The 23607-nt window shown below is 50.9% G+C and overlaps 1 protein-coding gene across 1 annotated transcript; it reads left to right on the forward strand.

Annotated features, from left to right (window-relative positions):
- HLX (H2.0 like homeobox) lies at window positions 12294-17958 on the forward strand. Its single transcript, XM_018060179.1, has 4 exons — window positions 12294-13358; window positions 14158-14337; window positions 15066-15250; window positions 17074-17958. Exons 1-4 carry the CDS (start codon window positions 12767-12769, stop codon window positions 17581-17583), a joined length of 1467 nt encoding a protein of 488 aa, XP_017915668.1. The 5' UTR covers window positions 12294-12766; the 3' UTR covers window positions 17584-17958.

Raw genomic sequence — 23607 nt, forward strand, 5'->3', positions numbered from 1 at the left:
GGGCTTGTTTTCTGAACCCAGTGAGAGGATGTCTGTAAGTGCTTAGTTTGTTTTGGGGCACTAGTACTCAGTATTTGTGTCTATCTGACCCAGGGCTATTGGCGATAGGTTTTGGGCTTCCTGATAACTCAGCTGGTAAAGAATCCACCTGCAGTGCGGGAAACCTGGGTTTGATCCCTGGGTTGGGAAAATACCCTGGAGAAGGGAAAGGCTACCCACTCCAGTATTCTGGCCTGGAGAATTCCATGGACTGTGTGGTCCATTGGGTTGCAAAGAGTTGGACACGACTGAGTGACTTTCACTTTCACTTTGGATCATTTTGTGAGAAATTTCAGAAGATTCTCCATGACTTTGATGATTAAATTGGACAGTTGATGGGAGAAGGGAGAGAAGGGCAAAGGAAGAGAGAGGATAGTTGAAACCTTTTTAACCTTCCCACAGATTGGGGTGACTGTCCATTCCGTGCCGGCATCAAAGCTTGAAGTTCACTGCCGTCTGAGATGCTGGCTTCTGAGCTCCTGCAGGAGAGTGTCTTAAAACCCACTCCCAGGCTTCCTGGGCTTCTGGGATCAAACCCAGGTCTCCCGAATTGCAGGTGAATTCCTTATCAGCTGAGCCACCAGGGAAGCCTTTGATCACCTCAGATTGCACATTTCCTGTGAATTCTCCATCACACGTTGCTGCTGGGGAGAGGAGGGTGGGGTGGAGGGAGGAGGGGTAGATGTTAGAGAGAGACACACACACACACATTTGAAGCTGAGAGGCATGCTCAGAGCCAGAGTCATCGAGGTGGAGTTGGGGCTCTGCCGGCCACCAAAATAGACTCCGCTCTCAAGTTGCAGTGGAAGAAGGTGACCTGGATATTCAGACTGAGGGCAGGAGTGGAGGGTGAGATGGTTTGGATCAAGGCCTTCCTAGGCCTGTTTCCAAACCGTACCTAGTTGGTCAAATACTTTAAGTATTCAGGGCGATTCATTTTTAGTAGTGCACCGACACCTGAGTGTAAACTGAGGGATTTCATTTCGCTCGTGAATCGGACACAGACTTTTGCCCTCGTTGAATTCTGACCATGGGCAGCCTGATACCAAAAGCGGGAGGCAAGGAAAAGCATGTGCTCTGAATGCTCGAGAGAGAAAGAGGTTCCAGGCTGGTGTAAGGGCTTGTGGACTGGGATTCCTCTTGACAAGAGGAAGTTGAAAATGGGGTGCTTGGAGAGTTATGTGTTTTTACCAATCAGAGCTGCAATTATTAAAGTCTGTGAACATCTATGGAACAAGAAAATAGGAGAATGGGCACCCTTGTGAGAAATTGGGGTCATGTGAATTGAAATAATAATGAGATATCAATTCATATCCATCAGATTGGCAGAAGTTTAAAAGGACCAAAAATGTCTATTGCTGGCAGAGCTGTGGGGAAGAAAGATAATGTTATAATTAACAGTGGAAATGTGAATTGTTACAACTGTTTTAGAAAGCAATCTGACAACGTCTACTTAATATGTGTATATATATATTCAGATAAAATATATATAACAGTATTTAATTAATTATATAAAAAACTAATTAAAATATAATTATATATTTATGTCCCCTTTGACCCAACAATCTTACTTTGGGGAATCTTTTTTTTTTTTTTTTTACAGAAATAGAGTAGTCAGTATATAAGAACCAATACACAGTGGTGCTTCTTGCAGAATTGATTAAGATCATAGTGGAGAAACAACTAGAAACCTAGTCAGTGCCCATCAATACAGGGATGATATATTATCACACATTCACATTACAGAATGTTATCCAAATCAAAAGCAATGAGAAACAGAGGAAAAATAAAATTAAATCCCACAATTTTCAACAGGAGCAACAAAGCCCTGGAAATAGATAGCACGATAGTGTTGTTCACAAAGGAAGGCCATGAATCCCACCCAGCAGCACAAAGAACGTTAGATGCTGACATTCAAGCCTCTCTCTCTCAGTTCTTCTTGGGTTTTGTCTCGGATAAGTTTTCTTCTCCTAATGGCAAGCTGGGCATCCAGACATGTATTTTTCTCTGAACTGGTAATTCCCGGGAAACAGAGATATCCTGTTTTTCATCATCTCCATCCATCTTGGAAAAGGACTCTGATTGGTCCCACTCTTATAAACTTGTCATATACTTGTCCCGTGCAGGGTCCCATAATTTACAACTCAAACTCTGGGGAAGAAGCTGGGTTGTTTCCAAATGGGAGCATGCTAGACTGATCAAAAAAGTAACAGATGGGGACTTCCCTGGTGGTTCAGTGGCTAAGACTCTGAGCTCCCATGCAGAGGGTCTGGGTCGATTCCGGGTCAGGAAACTAGATTCCACATGCTGCAACAAAGATCCTGTGTGCCGCAACAGAGATCTGGTGCAGCCAAACAAGCGAATAAATAAAATAAACAAATCAAAAGTTAACAGATGTTCACTATGATACCCACCTATCTTTTCTCTATGCATATGCATGTATTAGTAGAGTTCAGCTCATAATGCTAGTAAAATTACTTGAACATGTAGTGCCTTTTTCTATACTACTGAAAACTTCTCATAACCTTCAATTCTCTATGAAATTGATTGCAAAGAGAGAAGGGGACTTACTTAACCTCTTGCCTTTCATATTTCTGCATTCTATTGGTACTGCTGTATAAAGCCAAATATTTTGGGTAAGGGGAAGACCCACGTGTGAGGAAGCAGACTCTCCCACTAATTCAACAGCCCCATTCAGTGGCAAGAACAAAGGAAACTGTCAAGTTATGAGTAAAAGGAGTGAAGGGAGCATTGCTTCCCACCTCTCTGTCTATTGACTTAGCTCCATACACAGAAAGGGAACAAAGGCAAGAGAATAGGTGGGCGGCTGTAGACGCGAGAGACTAAGATGGATCAATTGAGATATGGAATCAAGGAGCCAACTCATTATTTCAGCCATAAACTTGTCCACCAATGTTTCTTGAACACCTGATTTGTATCTGGCACTTTGCTAGGTACCTAAACATAGGCCCTGTCCTTGGAGGAGAGGCAGAGGACAGGTAGAAAACAAATGATTACAAATGTGATGAGGACCACTTCCAAGAGGTTCTTAGACCTACAGGCTGGACCAAAGGAGAGGCAGATCTAACTTAGCTGGGAAATCAGGGGAGGCTTCCTTGAGGAAGTGTCCTTTACACTGACAGCTGAAAGGTAAATGAGTGGGCTACACAGAGGTTTAGTCAGGAAAAGGTCCTGCAAAGACCCCACGGCAGAGAAGGCATGGTGTGCTCACAGGACCTAGAGAAGGCTGACTCAGTTTCATCCAGAGGGAAAAGATGGTGGAACCAGATGGGTCTGGGCCAGTGACCAGAGCATGCCGAGCATTGGAGGAGATGTATAGGATTAGAGACTGTATGCTAAGGGCAGTGGAAAGCCACTCTTGGGCTTTGGAGAGAGGAGGGATATGATTAAAAATGAGTTGTTAGTAGATCCCTTGATTTGTGGAATAGAGAGCAGACTGGAGGGGGACAAGGATGGCTGCAGGAAGGCCAGTAGGAGGCTCCGTAATAGTTTAGGGGAGGATGGATGCTGGCTGGACTGAGGTGGGGGTCAGGCTACAGAGAGAAGTGGAAGGTTTTTTGATATCCTCGAGAGCGGGAAGACTGATTAGATGTGGTGAATGAGTGAAAAAAGAGTCCAGGGTGACTATCAGATTTGGGTTAAAAAACCAAACAGAGGCTGTGGTGCCTTTACCAAGAACCTCGGAGGCGAAAGAGTTTGTGAAGATAAATGATGATCTCAGTGTGGGATGTGTCTGGTGTGAGGTACAAGTGCGACAAAAGAGGGGCTCCATATACACAGAAGAGTCAGGGAGTTATTCATATGAACTCAATGCCAAGCCAACGTTTTAGGAGCGCTTGCCCCTGAATTAGGTGGAGAACTGTCAACCATTCACCCTCTTCCATGTGGGAAAGAAGAGTCAACCTGTGCGTGTCACCTGTGCAGGCCAGCTTCATCTTTGTGTTCATTTTCTGCTCACATGGTTTCCCATTTAGTGATATCAGGGAGCATCTGAAATGTTCGTGTTCTTTAAGGAATTAAAAAATATTTCTTTATGGTTGCGCTGGGTCTTCATTGCTGCGTGCAGCCTTTCTCTAGTTGCAGTCAGCAGGGGCTACTCTCTGCTGTGGGGCGTGGGCTTCTCATTTTAGTGGCTTCTCTTGTCTCAGAGCACAGTCCTCAGTAGTTGCGGCACCCGGGCTCAGTAGTTGTGGTGAATGGGCTTAGTTGCCCCGGGGGCATGTGGGATCTTCCCGGAGCAGGGAGGCAACCCACGTTCCCCGCATTGGCAGGTGGATTTTCAACCACTGGACTAGCAAAGAGGTTTAAATGTTAGTATTCTTGAAGGAAAATTTCTTTCCTTTGTGGATTCTGAAAAAACAAAAAACAAAAAACAAAAAACACAACGAACAAACAACACCGTGGGGCCCATCAAGGGAAGAACTATGTTCTAATGTGGCAGTTGGTTCTGGAATGGTTTCTTCTCCATCACCAAGAGACCTCATATAGTCTGAGTGCTGGGATTTCTCACTTTGCTGGTAAAGCACTGTTAAGGCTAACAACTAAATGAACAATAAGATAAACCTCCTGAAGATTAAATCCCTGGTGGTGGTGGACAGGGAGCACGCAGTCGTGTTCAACTCTTTGCTACCCCACAGACTGTAGCCCACCAGGCTCCTCTGACCATGGGATTTTCCAAGCAAGTATACTGGAGTGACTCGCCATGCCTTCCTCCAGGGGGTCTTCCTGACCGAGGGATCGAACCCACATCTCCTGCATCTCCTGCATTAGTAGGCAGATTCTTTACCACTGAGCCACCTGGGAAGTCAACACTAATTGTATTCTATTCTCTGCAAAATGAGGGTACTGAAATACAATCATGTTACAAACCTTGCCTTCCCCAACAGGCTCATGGCCACCCCAAATGATCAAATTGGGCTTTTGTAAATACTTCTGTTTTGAACCTATCAGCTTATTCATCTGAGTCTGATTACAAACAGACAGTGAGCCCTGAGTTCAAAAGTATAAATTCAAGCACAACTGATCACTTGGAAGAAACATGAAAATTTTGTCAGCATCTCCCAAGGGAGGAAGCAGCCACACAAGAAAATGCAAACCATAAAGCTGAATGTTAAATTCTCCTCAAGCACCCCATCTTCGAATTTGTGATTGAATGTGATTATACAGTATGTGTTCTAACAGGGACTGTTTAAATGAAGTCACTGAGTATCCTGTCTACTCTATCTTCTAAACTTTTTGAATTCATCCTCTCTCCCCACCTTTACCTCCATCTACACTTCAGGCCACCCCTATTTCTCTCAGGAACAAAGTTTCTGTAACCAGGCTGAGGTGGGTGGATAGTGGTTAGCAGGAAGATCCCATTTCCACTGGGGTCTTTGTGACCCTGGACTTGCCTTTCCACTTCTTTATGATTCTGATTCTCTTTTAAAACCCATGAAGAGAGTATTATAGCCACTTTTTAATACCCAAGATTCAGATAAAAGAACATGAAATAACTAGAATACAGCTATACTGCTCTATCTCTGGGATTCAAAAGTGAAAGGTTATCTTTTTTGTGTGTATGTCAGTTGGGCATTGAAATCCTATAAAACTATTTGGTGCTGATGGGGGAAAATGAATGGCAGAGCTCTGGGGTTTGAAGTACCCATATTTGCTTCTTTCTTACTATTTAGAGAACTTGTAGACAGAGGACAGCCCCTAGAAGAACTCTAAAATGGCATTTGTAGAGATGTGGATGGACCTAGAGTCTGTCATACAGACAGACTTAGAGTGAAGTAAGTCAGAAAGAGAAAAGCAGATCTCTAATATTAATGCATATAGGGATCTAGAAAACTGGTATAGATGAACCAATTTCTAGGGCAGGAATAGAGATGCAGACATAGAGAAAGGACATGTAGACACAGGGGGAGAAGAGAAGGGTGAGATGAGCTGAGAGATTAGGGCTGGCATATATACACTGCCCTGTGTGAAATAGACAGCCAGTGGGAACGTGCTGTATAGCACACGGAGCTCAGCCTGGTACTCTGTGATGTCCTAGAGCGGGCGGGGTGGGGCAGGGTGTATACATGTATACCTGTAGATGGTTTACTTTGTTGTACAGCAGAAACTAACACAAAATTGTAAAGCAATCATATGACAATAAAAATTTTAAAAAAATCCATTCTGCAATTTCCCTCTTTAGTTTCCTGCAAGGAGCCCATGCCCAGTGCTCTCACGCTCCTCCCTCTGTTCCACTAAGGCCTGAGCCCTTGTCTGCTTGTCATGCTCACAGTATCCTTCTGTCCTCCCCCTGCAAAGGCTCTTTGCCCTCAGATTGGTGCACAATGAAAAGGATCAGATACATGAATTTATAGTAAGATGCCTCATCTCCAAAGAGGAAAATCCTCCAAGAGTAGGATTTCAGCTACCTTGAGGAGAAGGGGAGAGAAACAATATGAACCTAGGGTCTTCCAAACACCTCTAATCACAATTTAGTGGTGTGATCACCAATGTGTTCTTGTTTAACAGTGTTCCTGTGACAATCCCTGTGTTAGACACAGTTCTACACTTTAGCCCCTCGCCTGAAACTGATGCACATTCAGATGGAGGGCAGAGAGTTTTTCCTCTGAATAAACCATTTCCCCTAAAGAAATTGGCCAAGGGGCATAGCTCTGGCTGATGAGTCAGAAAATGTAGCCTTTGCTCCCTGCAACACCATTTCCTAACCATGTAACCTTAGACAAGCCACTTAACCTCTCTGAGGGGCAACTTCCTAAACTCACATGAGGAGGGATAATAATACCTCCTCTTCATTCTTACAATGGGTTATTTTAAAAAATAAGTAAAATAATAAATGTGAGCTGGCCTTGAGATCTGTAAAATGTAAGGTATTAGAACTGAAGGCTGACAACTTCCCTCACCCCATCTTTCAAAGACATCCTACAAGATCTTTCCATATTGTCGGCAACATGGAAGGAAGCAGCTGCTGGTCCAAGCCAATTTTAGAAACCTGCATATTTGCAAAAGGAAGAGTCAGCTCTCATCACAGCAATGTTGCTGGCAAAGGAGGAGCGCTACTAGACGACGATGCAGAGATGGCCCAGCAGGTGTCAGTAGAGAACCAACTTTTGGTAAGAAGCGGGCTCATTGAGGGATGAGGTGATGCAGGGACTTGAGCTGTAATAGGACTGGCAAGATTCCATCCTTAAATTCAGAGCTGTCTCAATTCTGGAAGAGCAGAACTGGCACCACTGAGATGGGGACAGCCCTTGGGCTCTATCTACATTAAACTGAGAATCCTTTCCCTTCAGAGGATTCCTTCTCACTCCTGCCTCTTAATCTGGGAGTAATTAAGTCCCTTCTCTGTTCTTAGAACCCATTCTATAACTTGGGAATATTATCTCAAAGGAAAGGAAAGCTTTGTTTGTCTAGATAACTGTTCTTCTGGGAATGCCTTTTCTCTCTCCCTCTCAACACCAGAGTTGTCTTTTAACATACAATTTTCACCTACACCTGCTTCTCCTACCTTAACATTCAGCTCACTCCCTAGATGTCAAATCTCAGCTATTCAGATTCAATAACTCAAGCAGCAAATTCGGCTTCTACAAGGCAAGTGACTAATATGTGGAGAAGAAGTGAGACTGGTTCCGGCTACCACACAGAAACTTGTAGAATGAAGTACTAAATTGTTTCCGTGTTAAGATGGTCTCTCTTAACTTACTCTTACGAGGACATGACTTCACTGCACATATATGTGGGTCTATGTTATAAATGCCACGTGGAAATGGGTTCTATCATTATGTCTTATGAGGTCTGAGGTCTTTCTTGGCTGAGTGTGGAGAAATGACTTGGAGAGGCAGAGATACTGGGTTTTACAACAGCAGAAAGCTCGAAACTGCCTGGAGAAAACCCCAAACTGCCTCTCCTGCCCTTCTCCCCAGTCTCTAAGATCCCCCGTGATGTGTGTGTGTGTGTGTGTGTGTGTGTGTGTGTGTGTGTAAGAAAGAGAGAGAGAGAGAAAGAGGGAGAGGGGAAGTACATGTATGTGAAGTGGTATATCCTATTCATGGGATGAAAGAAACATGTGAGAAACTCTATGAGAAGAAAAGCTAAGTGAGACCAGACCCAAAAGGCTGTCTGCAGCTCCAAAACCGGTCCTGTTGGCAAGAGGTCAGGGCAGGGCTATGGCCACATAAAGAGATGGCCACCTGTGAGTCTGCCTCACCTGGGAAATGAGAAAAGGAATAAATCAAGTGGCTATGGACTTTGTGGTCCTAACACATTGTTAATCACCTTTCCTAACCCCTATCAAAGTCTAACTATCTTTTAAAACTCAGGAACTATATTAACTTCCGGAATATTAAGGTCTCCAGAACAAGGGCATTATGGCCTATTTAGAATAATCTAAGGGACGTGTGTGTGTCTAGAGTCCTAAACTCTAGTACATAGTATCCATAAGGAACAGAAGGCCCACACCCACTTCTAAATGCAAGCACTGGCCCAGCAGTCTGTAAATCTCGGGCTGGCAGAATGACAGGCAGAATATACTCAGATTCCTACATTGCTGCAAACCTCTCACATCCTGAGAACTGGGTAAGCTAAGTTTCCTTCTTATTTGACTGTGAATATTTAATTATTTCCATCCTTTCCTTTGTTTGAAAAAGTATTTAAAATTAAGATTGTGTGTAAGGGGGTCCCAAATCCACAGAGCAATTAACTTGTGCGTTATTCTGCTCAGAATCCAAAAGCAAGAACAAAAGCAGAAAGCACATCTGGACAGCTGAAGCCCTTGAAGAGTTATGTTATGTAATAAGCAAAGCTCAACATTTACTCTCCTTGAGTTTTTATGCTCAGTGGGTGTGTATATGTGTCCCCAAATTTAGGACAAGAATTTACATGGGTGGTTTAAGGACGGAGACTTGGAATACAGCACAACCAGAGGGCAATGGGACCCATCTCTTGCTTCAGTCAATGCATAAACCTCTGATTTAGAAGGGAAGGGTCGTATGCATTAAAGACAGCTCTTGGAATTGATTCGATGCCATTGTGGCATCTCCCCCTCTAGCGTCCCTCCTCCCTGTCCCCCACCACCCAAAGTTGTTAAACCTTTTAGTATAAACCACTACCTCTGTTGCTCTATTGTCAATTGCAATTTGCCCAGTGTAGCTATGCAAACGTCTTTCGTCTGAGCTTCCTCAAAAGACAGCGCTGCCAAATTTAAGCTCAAGTTAATTTGGTTCAGTCTGGCCCTCTTCACTTCTGCTAGAACCCGGAATCCGCGGCTAGCAGGCCCCCGAGCCCTCGCCTCTGCCCCCAGGGCTTCGGCCTGTCTCAATTGCTCTGGACCGGTTCATTTCGCCACAGCCCGGAGCCGCTCGGAAAGCAAAGATTAAAGGGGAAAGTCGCAGCTGTATATTTATATTTTCATTGCTAGAAGGGAATTGATTTCCGCGCATTTATTTTGGTAGTTGTAATACACAAGGGCGGATTTGCGTCACCCGAGCAACTTGTCGGTGGAGATAAAGTTGCACAAATATTGAAAGGGGAAGTGCTAGGAGTCATTATAGAGTTTTTCTCCGGAAGAAATAAGGATTTCTGCAGTATCCTAAAATACTAAGGCCGCTTCTATTTTGAGCCCAATCTCGCAGGCACATCCGCTCATTTAGCCGGAGTTTGAGCCCATCAAAAAACAGGAGATGACCTGAACTCTGGCGAGTCCAGGGTTTCCTGCTGCTTTCTTGGTTCTGAGAGGGTGGAGGGAGTAGGGAGGAGGAGGAGATTCTGAGCACTCAAAAGAGGGCGAGGGGCTCGCAGAGTCGGAGCCTGGGCCAAAGGCGTGTGGAGGGGAGGCAGAAAGGGGTTCCAAAGGTTTCCTTTTTCGCGTTTCCCTCCGGGAGCTCCTGGTGGGTCTGAGAGGCGCTGATGCGGTTGCAATGAAACCGAGAGTAACGAAGGGCACGCTGGTCCGGTTGCAATTTACAATCAGGCCGTGCGGGTTTGGCGGGCAGAGAGAAGTGGGAGGCAGGGTTAGGAGTCTGCGGGGAAAATGCGCCCTGTGGCCCCATCCTCGCCCCTTCTGCCCCGGGCCTTGAAATGCTGCAGATGCGGGTAGTGGGCTCCGCTGGAAACCCGCAGAGCCCACGTTCTGCCCCGCATGCATCCCGCGCGGGTTCCCGAGGGTCGCTTCGCATTTGCGGGCGGACTGCCTGGGGTGAGGCCTAAATGCTCCTGTTTTCGAACTGTGAGTTTGTGCTTAGGCCCTGGCTTCAGTGCTCGCAGCGGAATTGGAAGCGACACCAGAAAAAAAGGGAGGAAGAGAGGGCTCCAGGCCGCCCCTACACACGCTGGCGCTAGTGTCTTTCTCCGAGTTATACACAGGCCGCGCCCTCCCTCTAGAGTCTCCCTGGAATCCTCAGCGTATTCCTGCGAAGCCTGCACTGGAGCCCTTTAAGGAGGGTCCAACATCTCAAGTGGCTTTATACTCCTCTACCTCTTTGTCTCTGGCTAGAAACTAAAGGGCTGGTCTTCCTGCATTTCTCTTGCCCCAGGTGCCCATGACCTTAGCAGATCACCCCACTCCTACCCCCTTTCAGTCTCTGGACACAAGATCTCTTTCCCGGCTCCACGGAGCAGGGCAAGAAACCCTCTTGAGTAAGAGATGGAGGGAGAGACAGAGGACAGAGAGAGACAGAAGCTGGTTGGGGAGAGGGGCGGGGCGGTGTTGTTCTCAAAGCTGACTGGTCACAAATAATTGATTAGAGATTGTTACGTTCCTGGAGAGAGCCAAAAGCTTAAAATGACAGCATCTGCAACCAGTGACCAGAAACCGCTAGCACAAACCCCGAACTCGAGATAGGCATGGCAAATTCAGTTGTCTTCCTCGGTTTCTTTGGTAAAGACCTGTTAGTACTGAAGTGAAATTGTAAAATGCCACAGAAACTTTATGGCAACGATACTGAAAGTTTGGGCAGGAAAATGCCACAGAAGCACGGAAGTTCTATTAGAAGATGCCTGTTAGGACAATCGAAAACAAAAGATTTCGTGGCTTCATTATTAATATCATTTTATTTTCTTCCTGAAAATGTGCAAGAACTCATGTGGGTGGCCTGTGGTTTATTTGGGAGAGGGGTGGGGAAATCCATTCTGACTCTAATTTAAAAGAGAACGAATTCTTAAAATAGAGATGTTGATGTTGCAGAAAACCCCCACTACACCGACTCTGTGCTCCAAAGACCCCAAGTGCGAATAGAAGGCGTCCGCTCCCACTGCAGCTTTTCCTGCGACCAGGCCTAAGGAGTTCCCTGGGGAAACAGTCGCAGCAATGAAAGCAGCATTTAACCCCAAGGAAATCGACTCTTGTGGGCACTTGCAAAACAACGGACGCCACGTGATCGGGGAAGTGGCGGAGGAGGGAGGGTGACATTTCCTACAAGGTGCAGCAGAGGAGGGGACGCGCGTGCCGCGCTCCCGGGTTTCGGACGGCGGCCTGTTTTGTTGTCCCTGAGGCTCGAGGGGTGGGGAGGGGAGAAGGTTTGGCTGCTTCCAAGGGAGGCGTTCGGAGACATCCGTTTTATTTTGTTTGAAAAGTTACTCGTTCAAGTTGTCAGTGTGTGACAGCTCAGAATAAAGCTCATTTGCGAGCGTCCCTCCTCTCTTCCCTGAGGATCTCCGCGGCCGGGAAGCAGACGAGGTGCTCATTTGCGGGGGGCGGGGGAGGGCTGCGCGCGATAGCCCAGGGCAGGGCCGCGTGTGGGCCGGGACCTACGAAAGACTGAGCTTGGTAGAGGACACCTACTCTCGGGGATAGAGGCCGACTGGAGAAAAATCGGGCCGAGAGAAGTAAAGAGAGGAGGGAACCTTGGGCTCCGTCAGCGTTCTAGGAGGCCGGCTTTGTACCCTCGAATATAGGCAGGAGCACCAGTTTCCTTGAGAGAGGGCTCCAGGAGCGCTGTGGCCAACTCTCTGCGCCTGGTGCTGATTCGGAGCCGTAGAAGTTAGTGGGAGGTTAGGACTCCCTGGGGCAGCAGTTCTGGCCCCTGCTCTTTGCAGAGTGCGCGCCTAACGCAGCTCAGCCCACGCGGCAGCAGCAGTTTGGCGTGGCCGGGGCGTGGCCGAGGGGACGGGACACGCCCCCTTTCCCAGTTCCCCTCCGTTTCCCACTCCCCATTGGTTGCCAGCGTGGCCAATGAGCGCTTGGATCGAGGTCCTACCCCGGGTCTGACTCGAAAGCTCCTGCCAAAACTTTGGGAGTTTTTAGAGAGGACTTTTCCCCCCCCCCTCTAATTTTTTTTTTTTCAAACTAACGGATTATTATTGTTGTTGTTTTAAATTTAGCTCTTAAGGCTTAGCTGTTTGGGTGTTTCTTTCGGTGCCCGATTCCCGTCTCCCCGGCTTCCCTGGCGTTCGTGCAGTCGCGGCCCCCGCCCGCCTAGCCGCTCCAGCGCCCCTGGTTCGCCTTCCAGCCCGCGGGGAGCGCGGGCGCCGCGCCGCCTTTAAAGTGAGGCCAGGGGCCGAGGCTGTGGCCGGCCGGCCGGGATCCGGCCCTCGCCTCCTCCCTCCGTGGCGCTAGGGCTCCCTGGCCAGTCTGCAGTTCGGACGGAGACGAGTAAGCGGAGCGTCCCCGGAGGGGCTTCTGCCTTCTCCCGGACTTAGCGTTCCTCTCCCCGCGCACCCAGCCATCTACCCGGCCGAGCCAGGCCGCGGCGGCCTCTCGGCGCACCCCGCCAGAATGTTCGCCGCCGGGCTGGCTCCCTTCTACGCGTCCAACTTCAGCCTGTGGTCGGCCGCCTATTGCTCCTCTGCCGGCCCTGGCGGCTGCTCCTTCCCTCTGGACCCCGCCGCCGTCAAGAAACCCTCCTTCTGCATCGCGGACATCCTGCACGCGGGTGTTGGGGAGCCCGGGGCGACCCCGGAGGGTCTGGCGGGGGCCTCGGCTGCTGCCCTCACCGCGCACTTGGGATCGACTCACCCGCACGCCTCTTTCCAAGCTGCCGCCAGATCCCCGCTTCGACCCACCCCGGTGGTGGCGCCCTCCGAAGTCCCTGCTGGCTTCCCTCAGCGACTGTCCCCGCTCTCAGCCGCCTACCACCACCATCACCCACAGCAACAACAGCAGCAGCAACAACCGCAGCAGCAACAGCCTCCGCATCCACCCCGGGCTGGCGCCTTGCAGCCCCCGGCCTCTGGGTCGCGGGTGGTCCCTAACCCCCACCATAGCGGCTCCGCCCCGGCCCCCTCCAGCAAGGACCTCAAGTTTGGAATTGACCGCATTTTGTCTGCAGAATTTGACCCCAAAGTGAAGGAAGGCAACACACTGAGAGGTAGGTCTTGGGAGAGAGGCTGCAGGCCTCTGATCAGGAAACTGACGCACTCGCGGATCCCTGGGGCCGTTTGGGATGCCTTTGAGTGTTTTTAGGATTAAGAACAAGTTGGTAGAATGAGGGAAAAGGAAATGAATTGTAAGGAGACTGTGAAGCATTAGGTTTGAAACTCACTTGCTCTACGTTTTTTAAAAAAAGATAAAAAATAAAAACCACGAAGAACCCAGGGATGCTTTAAAAACACACAGTCACAGAATCAATATTCATAAAAATTGTTGGAGTAAATATTTGCTCAAAGGACTATCATATGTGTGTCTCTTTAATCACATATCTGGAGAGAGAACTACATTATTGGAGAGGAAAAGCCCTTTTGGGGAACAGTTTTGCTTCCTTTGGTCTGATTTCTGGTGCAATTCCACCAAAGAACTGTAGATGAACAATACTGACTGAACTTCCAAGAGGAGAGAGCAGAGGGCTTCTTGGAGGGGGGACGGTTTAGTTCTATGGAATTCTTGGAAGACACCTGAAGGTGTCTTGTTTAGGCCTCTTTGCCAAAAGCCCTCCCTAGTTACACGCATGGATGTGGACCTACAGGGCACACACAGGAACATTTCGTGCCCTGCCCTTTGGCCAGTGTACGGAGAGAGGCGTCTTGGGGGCTGGAGACAGAGGTCCCTCACGACTTCGCTCCAGGAAAGCGGAATGGAGGGCGTGTTGGGCGGCAGAGAGAAGCAAATTCCAGAGAGTGTGAGTGTGGGTCTGTGGAGGGATAACACCCCTTCTTTTCCCTTGCCCCCAGATCTCACGTCGCTGCTCACCGGCGGGCGGCCCGCGGGGGTGCATCTTTCCGGCCTGCAGCCCTCCGCCGGCCAGTTCTTCGCGTCTCTAGATCCCATTAATGAGGCCTCTGCCATCCTGAGTCCTTTAAGTTCGAACCCGAGAAATTCAGTTCAACATCAGTTTCAAGACACATTTCCAGGTACCGAAACCCTTCCGAGCGCCCGCCTCATGCATAGGTCGACGCCCACACCTCCTGGAGTTTCACGTGCACGCCGCGGTTTAGCAATCCTGGAGTTGACTCGGGAGGCTACCGCGTCCGGAGAGAAAGCGACAGATTTCCCAGGAAGCTAGCTCAGTCTTTTGTAGCCTGGGGGATGGGGGAGCTTGGGGAGTCAAGAAAGTGTGTGGGGGGCAGGTGGGGTGATGGGGAAGGGGCTTTCCCTAGTCATTTCTCCCTAGAGGGTGGTTTGAAAGTGCAGCAAGTGGTGTTGCTTGTTAACATACACACATTTTGGAATGACCTCAAACACTTTTGCGCACCTGGGCACGGATGCGAGTGCACACACACACACGAGTAGAGAATCGAGGCTGTCATCTTTGGATCCTTTAGGCCCAAGGGTTATTTTCGCCCACTCTGAGAATGACTGATGGTCACGCATTCGGTTTATGTCTTTCCTTTGGAATTAACCGATGAAGCCCCGGGCTTGTCCACTCCACACTCCCGTTAGGCCTTCCGCCTATGGTCTTATGAGCCCTAAGTTTCCTCTTTAGAGAGGCCATTCCGTGCCTGCGTGAAAGGGCTTTCAGAGCCGACTGTTGAGGCAAAACAATTTTAAGCATCGTGTGAGCCCCAGGCGCGCAGGCCGCGACAGAGCACTAACTGGGCCCTTCTGTCTCTCTCCTGTTCCGGCTCCCCTCTGCTGGCAGGTCCCTACGCCGTGCTCACGAAGGACACCATGCCTCAGACGTACAAGAGAAAGCGCTCGTGGTCTCGGGCAGTCTTCTCAAACCTGCAGAGAAAAGGTCTGGAGAAAAGGTTTGAGATTCAGAAGTACGTGACCAAGCCGGACCGAAAGCAGCTGGCCGCGATGCTGGGTCTCACGGATGCGCAGGTAAGCCCGCTCCGGCCCCGCCGCACAGCCCTTCGGTGGGGCAGCAGCTCGTGGCCTAGCCCCAAGACCCCTCCGCCCGGCCTGACTCTCCTTTTGCGGTGGAAACACTAAATCTTGAATTTCACGAGGCTTCGTAGACTTCTCAACTTGAGAGGGAGAGAGGAAGAGGGTAGGGGGAGAAGGGCAGAAAGAATAGCCCACCCTAAAGATATATGTCACAAGCTGCCGCATGTTTACTTTGGCCAACAAGGGAAAGCCTGTTGCTGAGAAAGCAAATAGGCCTCCGGAGATAATTATGTACTCCAGTGTGGCGCAGTTGGCTGTAGGGGGCAGTTTCAGAAGAGATAAAAATCCAATGTCAAGAGATTGTTGTTGTTGTTTTTTCCCCTCCTCTTATCCTCCCTCCCTCCTCCTCCTTCTGCTACTGCTGGATTGTGAAATCACCAGTTGTGAGGAAGTGAAAACATCATTTCAAACGGAATTACTTAGCCCCAGTAGGGTGAGAAGTCCACTTGGAGCGGCCACAGTCAGTCCCATTTTCTAATGGCCTGATGGGAGGGGGCCAGTGAGGAAGAGAAAGAAAAAAAAGATTTTCTTAGAGCGCCCAAGAGCATTACACCAGGTTCTGCCTACTTGAGTTTTTTTGTTTGTTTGTTTGGTTTGTTTTTTAAGAAAAATTTTCAAATAGCAAATCTATTGTGCCTGAATTCAATTTTTTCCTTTTCTCAAGTTCAAGACCTGGATTTTTATTTTTTAAGTTTTGAAAATAAAGAGTCACAGTTCTTCCTTACCTCACAGCAGTAGCCCTTGCTTCCTGGGTGCTGAATATTCTGAACAGGGCAGAAGCCAAAGGCATTTTTTCACAGCTCCCTTAGCCCACCCCCTCCTTCTGTCCTTCATTACACAACTCCCTTCCCCAGCACATACACTGGAGGAGCCCAGCCGTTTTCCACCAGCTGTGGATGTTATTTTTAAAAGGGAAGCTGGGACTTGTGTGAAAGCATTGGGTCCCCCAGGGGATTATATATTTATATAGATTCTCCGAACCATCCCTACCCCCTTCCTCCACTTTGCACAGGTTTAATGCCAGCGTTTTCTGAGCCCTCAGAAGGATTAGTTTATCTCAGGCAGGGGCAGGGTCCTTATCAGTCTCTGAGTGCACACACACCAAGAAAATGCTCTTTTACTGAAGGTCCATTGGTGCTCCCATGCCACTAGGATTAACTCTTTGAATCCCCTTCCCCTTGTTTCTCAGGGTTCCTCCTTAAAAAGAAATACTTTTGTACTGACTTGCCTTCTGTAATGGCGGTAGAGGATCGGCCGACTTAGCAAGGATTCTTAACAGTGGGCCACCAAACCCTTGAAATTGTGTGCAAAATCTTGGGTATATGTGCATTTTTCTGGGCCAGGGTTCCATAGATTAATCAGATTCATGGCAGGGGGTGGTCCTGGCTCACAGGGGGTTAAGAAGCATCGACTTAGAGTATTGATGACCCTAGTTTGAGGGCAAGGTGCAAGGACTTGCTTTTCCAACAAGCATCCAGGTGACTTCAGGCTACAGGTCAGAGGGCCACATTTTGAGAAACAGTCCTAGCGGCTTCCCTAAGCCAAGATCCCTGGTGGTCCCCGTGGTTTCCCTCGGCTGCCTCTGGGTCCCTACTCCTAACCCAGTACCTGGCCTGTGGTAGAGGTGCTGGGGACTATCAATGATGCTTTCCCGCCTTTGGGAGAAGGTCTGGGATGCGCGAGAGTCGGATTGGAGCGAGCCTGCCTCTCATCTCCATGTCCCTTTTTGTCTCCCGGTGCGGCGCGGCGCGGCGCAGGTGAAAGTATGGTTCCAGAACCGGCGGATGAAGTGGCGGCACTCCAAGGAGGCTCAGGCCCAGAAGGACAAAGACAAGGAGGCGGGCGAGAAGCCGTCGGGCGGAGCCCCGGCCGCTGACGGCGAGCCGGAGGAGCAGAGCCCTAGTCGCTCCGAGGGCGAGGCGGAGAGCGAGAGCAGCGACCCCGAGTCACTGGACATGGCCCCCAGCGACACGGAGCGGACTGAAGGGGCCGAGCGGGCTCTGCACCAAACGACGGTCATCAAGGCCTCAGCGGCCGGCGCCCTCCTGGCCGCCAGCAGCGGAGGCAGTGGAGGCAGTGGCGGCGGCGGCAGCGGCGGCGGCGGCTTCAACTTCGGCGGCCTGAGTAGCGGCAGCACCACCAGCGCCGGGAGCTCCGGCAGTCACAGCAGCGGCGGCGCCTCAGAGCTGCTCCCCGCACCCCAGCCCGCCCTCAGCAGCGCCCCCAAAAGCCCCGAGCCCGTCCCAGCGCCCCTCGGCGGCCTCTAGACTGGACGAGATTGGAGGAGCCCTGCGTGCAGACCCCCAGCCTTCCAGTGTGGGCTGGATTCTGTGCCTACTCTCCATTGGCGGCGGGCCCCGGGGTTCCAGACGCAGCAGAGGAATTTCGCGCATCGCCGCCCTGGTCCGGTGCAGCCCACCCGGCACAGAGCCGAGGGGAGTCAGAGTGCCCCCCCTGCCCACCCCCAACCGCCACTGCCAAGCTCCCAGCGCCAGACGAACACTCCTGCCCGGATACAAGCAGCTCACACTGTGAGGTGTTGGACTAAACAGTTTTCCCTGCACTAGGGGTCACAGTGCAAAGACGTGATGCACTTAGGATACCACAAACTTGTAAATAAAATGTTTACTCTGGTTTGTAAAGGCCACTTGGCTTGCTGGGGCGAGGCGGTCCTTAGGGTCTGGGATCTCCCACCTGGACTTTAGCCGGAGGCACTGTGGGGTGGAGCCGCTGGAGATGGGGGACTAGAGCTTGGGGGGAGCATACTGCAACCCTGGAGCCAAGGTTCCATCAAACCATAGCCTGCGACAGCTGCCATGATCCAGCGATCCATGCACCAGAGTCTGACCTGGGAGCCCTGTCGGCCATAGACTCAGGCCTGTCCTGCAGATGGCTTCACCAGGAGTGTGTGCACCAGCTTTCTACAGCAGCTGTAAGCAGAGTGTAAGCAGGGTTGGTGGAGAACAGGGTAGTGGGGGACAAGGTTAACCTCTCCAGCGCTGGTACTGGAGTCTAGAGAGGCAATTCCAGGGCAAACCCACCCCTTGCTTGTGGATGGAGTAGGGGGACTGGGCAGGTTCGCAGTGTCCAGAGAAAAGGACCACACACTATCCACCAGTGGTTAGGGCTGGAAAACAGCCTGTCATGATTTTAAAGCTGCCAAAGTATTGCATGGCAGAGTGGTGATTTGTTCAAGGTCACTTCCCTGTCCCAGATTGAGGAGGAGCCCAAACCAGAACTTGGACCTTCTGGCTCACATTTGGTCAGTGAAGGGCCTGAAACACTGCACACCATCTGTACCTCCCCCATCAGCATGTACACACATGCACACACACCCACACCCACACCCACACACAGGATCTTCCAATAGATGGGTCACTGCAGGCGACCATCGCCAAGCTGAGGTGGGATGAAAGGCAGTTTTCCCCTCATACTGCAAATGGAATATAGCAAATTTATTTTTGCCTCCACGTTGCTTCTGGGATGGGCCATTCAATTTTTTCCTCTCTTTTTTTTGAAACCTTGAAGAGTCAAATCTCTCTCCAAGACAGCCACACCCCTTTCCCTCGAAACTACGAAATGTCTGGAGTTGATAAAATGTTATTTCAGGAGAGTTTAGAACAAATAGGCCTTGTGGACAAAACCTGATCACCCCGGTCTGTTTGACACTGAGCTGGGGTGAGGGCATAGCCCTCTTACAGACCCACCATCCATCACAGGGAGCCAGTTATCCCATGGGGCCCATTGGGAGGGAGAATGTTGTCCCTGAAGAGATGCTGAGGGCAGTGAACCTAGTATGCCCCTAGACCCAGCCCTGGTTGGAGCTCCAAGAGGCTCCCTGGTCTGGCTTAGCTGCCTCCCCATTTTGACCCATTTGCTTGAGCACAAAGACTTCTGTTCTAGACTTCTGGGCCCAGGACACAGTGGAGCCCCCAGATTTAGCTCTCTTTAGCCTGGCTCGGCTGGTTGCCCGGACAAGTCCCAGAGTGCAGCCCAGGGATGCAAGGCTGACCATTCCTTGCCTCAGTCAGCCACTCAGTACCCCCATGGAGCGTGGAGCTGAGTTCCTGGAGGAATGTTCACAGTGGGGAGAGGGAACCGCTGGGGTGGTCTGGCCTAGGAAAGATAAGAGAAAGGTAGGGCACCCTGGAAGGGACCTCAAGGTAAATGGGGACATCATCCAGCTGTTATCCCTAAAGGGGCCACTTGTTTTGGGTGGTGATGGCAGTCTCACCACTTGCTGTGAGTCCCAACCCTGAGTTAGGCTGATTCCCTCACACCTTCAGGCACAGGCTCTGCTGACTGAACTGTAGGATTGTCTCTGTGCCTCTATTTTGCCGTCAGTAGCCAGATTCATTTCTTCCTATTCCCGAAATACTGAAACCGGGACGTCCCAGGAACGTTGAATTTTGAGGCACTTAAATGCAGTTCTGGCTGGGAAGGCGAGCTGAGGCGGGAGTGGTGCTTTCTGCACACCGCAGCCGCCCCGCCCCTCCTGAGGCCGGCGGGATGCTGCAGGCTCCCAAACCCGCGCCGCGTTTCTCCGCCTGCATCGCCAGCTTTTGAAACGGAAGGAAAACATCGCCCAGGGACTGCAGTGGTGTGATTTCAGGTAGAATTCGTCATTCTGGCCAGGTCCCTGCCAGACTAGAAGGCATGATGGAGCTGGGGGGCTGGGAAGAAAATGAGCCGGCAGTGGGAGTCGGGATGCTCTTGGGGCGGGGCGGGGGGTGGGGGAGAGTGTCATAGGAGGCGCCCCCTCCGCAACCACCCCCACCTCTCATTCCTGAGTATTTTGCACATGAAAATCTGGCGGATCCGTACTCTGGGCCGCGGAGTTCTTCCATATTTTCATCAAGAAGGGAGTATCATAAGCCCGGGAGAAGAAGTTGAGAAGAAGCTTTTCGTTTTAAAGAAAAGCTGCCCTGTCGGAGGGTCTCTCTAGGCGGGCCGAGTGGCTGGATGGAAAATCCGCATTTTGGGCCAGGCCGCCTCATCCTGGGACTGCTCGCTTGGCCCGGGATACGGGGATTTTCCCGGTGGCGCTCGACGCTAGCAAGAGTGGATAGGGCGGCTAGAAATTGTTGAACTAAGACCGAGATTTCTCAGGCATGGAAGAGAAGGAAGAGCGCGCAAAGTTCGCGGACCCGAGGCCTGCCGAGACCCTCCGGGCTGGGGCGTGACGTGAGCTGGTGCGCGCGGGCCCTGGAGCTGAGCAGAGCCGCGACCCCTGCCCCTACCCGCGAGCCCCCCAGGCCTCGCCCTTTGCTCAAAGCAGTAATAACTCTTTGCCCAGAGCAGGGCCCTGCCTTGCCAGCCCCGGAGTCCTGGCGGCGCCAAGCCCTCCGAGCAAGGTTTCCAAGGCACAGCTCAGGGCGCGCAGAGACCTGGCGACTTGCGCGCGCCTCTCTGGGACGCGAGGGGGATCTGCTACGCCCTTCGGCTGCACGCACGTGCGCACACACACACACCACTTTTTACAAACGGAGGTCAAATACAAATGCACAGGCCCTCCGAAGCACCCAGAAACATAGACGCAGACGAGCACGAGGGACCGTCTACTGGCTAGTTCAGGGCTTCGTGAGTAAACCACGCAAATCAAGTTCCGCGTTTTCCTCTAAATGGCCAAGTCAGGAGCCTCACACCACCTTTCTCTGCCAGTTTGGATGGGTGGAGCGCTTGTCTCTAGAAAAGTTTTCTTGCGCCAAGATTCGCCGACTAAGCCCCTGATAGCAGGCGCCGCGTTCCGCTGCGTTTGCCAGCCTCAGCCGACGGTGGGCAGGACCGCGACGCTGGGAGGTGTTGGGAGCGTGTAGAGTCGCCGTTCTGTCCCCACCGAGGTTAACACTGTCTCACCCTGTCGCACTTCAAGGGGGGTCTTGAAGCTGTGGCCCGCATACCCGACAAGAAGATCCCCCTGATTTCCCCCTCCTCCAGCTAGAATTTGCGCGTATGATGGGTGTGGGGGCAGTAGCTCAGGCTCCCGTTGTCACAAGTCCTTGCGCACCTCAGAGGGTCCCAGTGGTTCTACGATCTACCCTGCTCCCTTTAACTAGGGTCTACATTGGGGTTTGGCAAGAGTTCCAGTGAGCGGCCAGCTTGGGGCAGGTGAGCGCTGAGTGCTCGGCCTGCTGGTCGCTCCTGCTCTAGGTAGCAGAAGCCGAAGTCAGCTAACGGGAAGCTGACCCCGGGTTCTCCTGTAACCACCATGTCCGGGAACTTTGGGGTTCCCTGCAGCAGGGGATTTTCTGCGGGCGTTTGAGTCTTGAGCTCTAGCTGGTTGAGATTTCACCTGTTCCAGGATCTGACCCCACCGAAGACCTCAATCAGACTCTCGGAGTTCGGAGTGCAGGATGCGCCTTGCGCGACTCTGAAGCAAGAAGTGGGGAGAAGTCAGAGGCTGAGGTTCTCGCACCCTCCTCAGGTTTGAGCGCGCCCTAGATTCCCTCCACCTTCCTCCTTTCTTAAGAAGGAAGAGCGGGTAGAAGTGCTGAGAGCTCAGGCCTTCCCTTATGACGCAGTGATGTTACTTCAAGATGCCGGCTGCTGCTGCTGCTGCTGCTGCTAAGTCGCTTCAGTCGTGTCCCACTCTGTGCGACCCCATAGACGGCAGCCCACCAGGCTCCCCCGTCCCTGGGATTCTCCAGGCAAGAACACTGGAGTGGGTTGCCATTTCTTTCTCCAATGCATGAAAAATGCCGGAGAGGACCCTAAATGCTCAGGGCTCTCGGATCCCCTCCGGTTTAGTCTGGGGTGGAGTGGGGGTAAGGGGGTTGCACACTCCGTGGTCTTTGTGAAGATGTAACTACTAGGTTTTAAGCAGGACTTTAACTGCAGATGGTCGCGGGTGGGGGGGTGGGGGGAGATACACCCCGGTTTAGAGTGCTCATATCTGGCCCACAGCCTCACCTTCAAGGTTGCGGTGGGATTGGCCGGCTTGCCAAAGCCGCCTTCTCCGCGGCGGCTTCTCACACACTGGAGTATCAAAACCTGTAGCGCCCCCTGGGATTCCCAACTACTCACACCGGGTGCACTTTCTAAGATAACAGTCTCCCATCTCACCCGGTTCTAACGGAGAACATATTCTGCGAGGCCAGCTGGGGGCCTCCGAGTTTAGAGAAGCCATAGGCCCCTGGGTTCCTTAGCTGCCTTGCCCTCCTTCACGTTGGGAACGAAGATGAGAAGTCCCCGCAGGTGCGATTACTTCATTTTAAAGGATGAGGCCACGAAGGCCAGGAGTCTTGACGTTTGCCCAATTCCTCTAGAGAGTGAGTGCCAGCCCTCGTTCTGGCCGTGGCATTAGTGCTTCTTAAGGTGCCAAAGGAGAGGGGTCCTTCAAGAGCCGCAGGTCTGGATTTCCCCGGGGATTGACACCCCTGCCCTTCAGCCTGCACCCTCTAGGCTTAGCTTTGCTAATAGTGTCTAAGACCCCCGACTGCGCCCTGTTCACAGAATACCTCCTCATCCTTGGTGCTTTTCCGCTTCCGTCGATCGTTGCTGATGTTTGAGATTCTGGGCAGAGCAGGGTTCGAGGTCTGATGGTGGCTGCCCAGCCACACCGACTCCTTCTCTCTTTCCTGCTCTTAGACCTGGTCCCAGCCGGGGCAGATATTGATCATCCCTCTTTTGAACACCACCTGAGGTGCACTCAGAGCTGGCAGCTTGGATGACCCCAACGAACACTTTCTGGGGATCTGGTATGGGAAGAGGCTGGCGGGTGAGGCACCAAGTCGTGTATGTCAAAAGGAGGACACCCACCTGATCCCAAGCCCGAATAGGAGAAGCCAAACTAGCCCAAGAAACATTGATTCATTCACCAATAACTAACGGTGAGACTTTGGGAAATTAATCATTTGACTTGCAGTTTCCTCATCTGTACAGCAGGAAATGAAATTACCTGAGGAGATAATCAAAGTTACCTAACTGATAAGTCACTGACAATTAATTGCATTATCAAATGTGAAATGAGAAGAGTGAGCAGCATCAAATCAATGCTCTAGGCTTAGATGTTATTATATTCATTCATTCGTTTATCCATTGCAGTATTTGAGGTCTTTGGAGGTATTTGCACAGTTGGAAAAAAATGTATGACAATCCCTATTTTCCAGAAAATTAAATGCATAGGTGGATCTTTAATGTGGTGCAGACACAGTGTCCCTGGGGAAATCCTTTAAGGAGTAGCCCAGAGTGTTTGGATGCACTGCTAGATGACAGCAGGGATTGCCTTGTAAGATGCCCACTGACGCTTCTTCCTCTTGGAACTCCTGGCACTGTGCTCTGTGCACACAGCA

This window comes from Capra hircus, chromosome 16 (genome assembly GCF_001704415.2).
Source record: "Capra hircus breed San Clemente chromosome 16, ASM170441v1, whole genome shotgun sequence".
NCBI lineage: Eukaryota > Metazoa > Chordata > Mammalia > Artiodactyla > Bovidae > Capra > Capra hircus.

Excerpts from the sequence above, each read along its gene's own strand:
- HLX (XM_018060179.1), top strand. The coding sequence starts at position 12,767 with ATGTTCGCCGCCGGGCTGGCTCCCTTCTACGCGTCCAACTTCAGCCTG. Across the intron at positions 14,338-15,065 it reads GTTTCAAGACACATTTCCAG|GTCCCTACGCCGTGCTCACG; the intron begins GTACCGAAACCC and ends CTCTGCTGGCAG. Across the intron at positions 15,251-17,073 it reads TGGGTCTCACGGATGCGCAG|GTGAAAGTATGGTTCCAGAA; the intron begins GTAAGCCCGCTC and ends GGCGCGGCGCAG.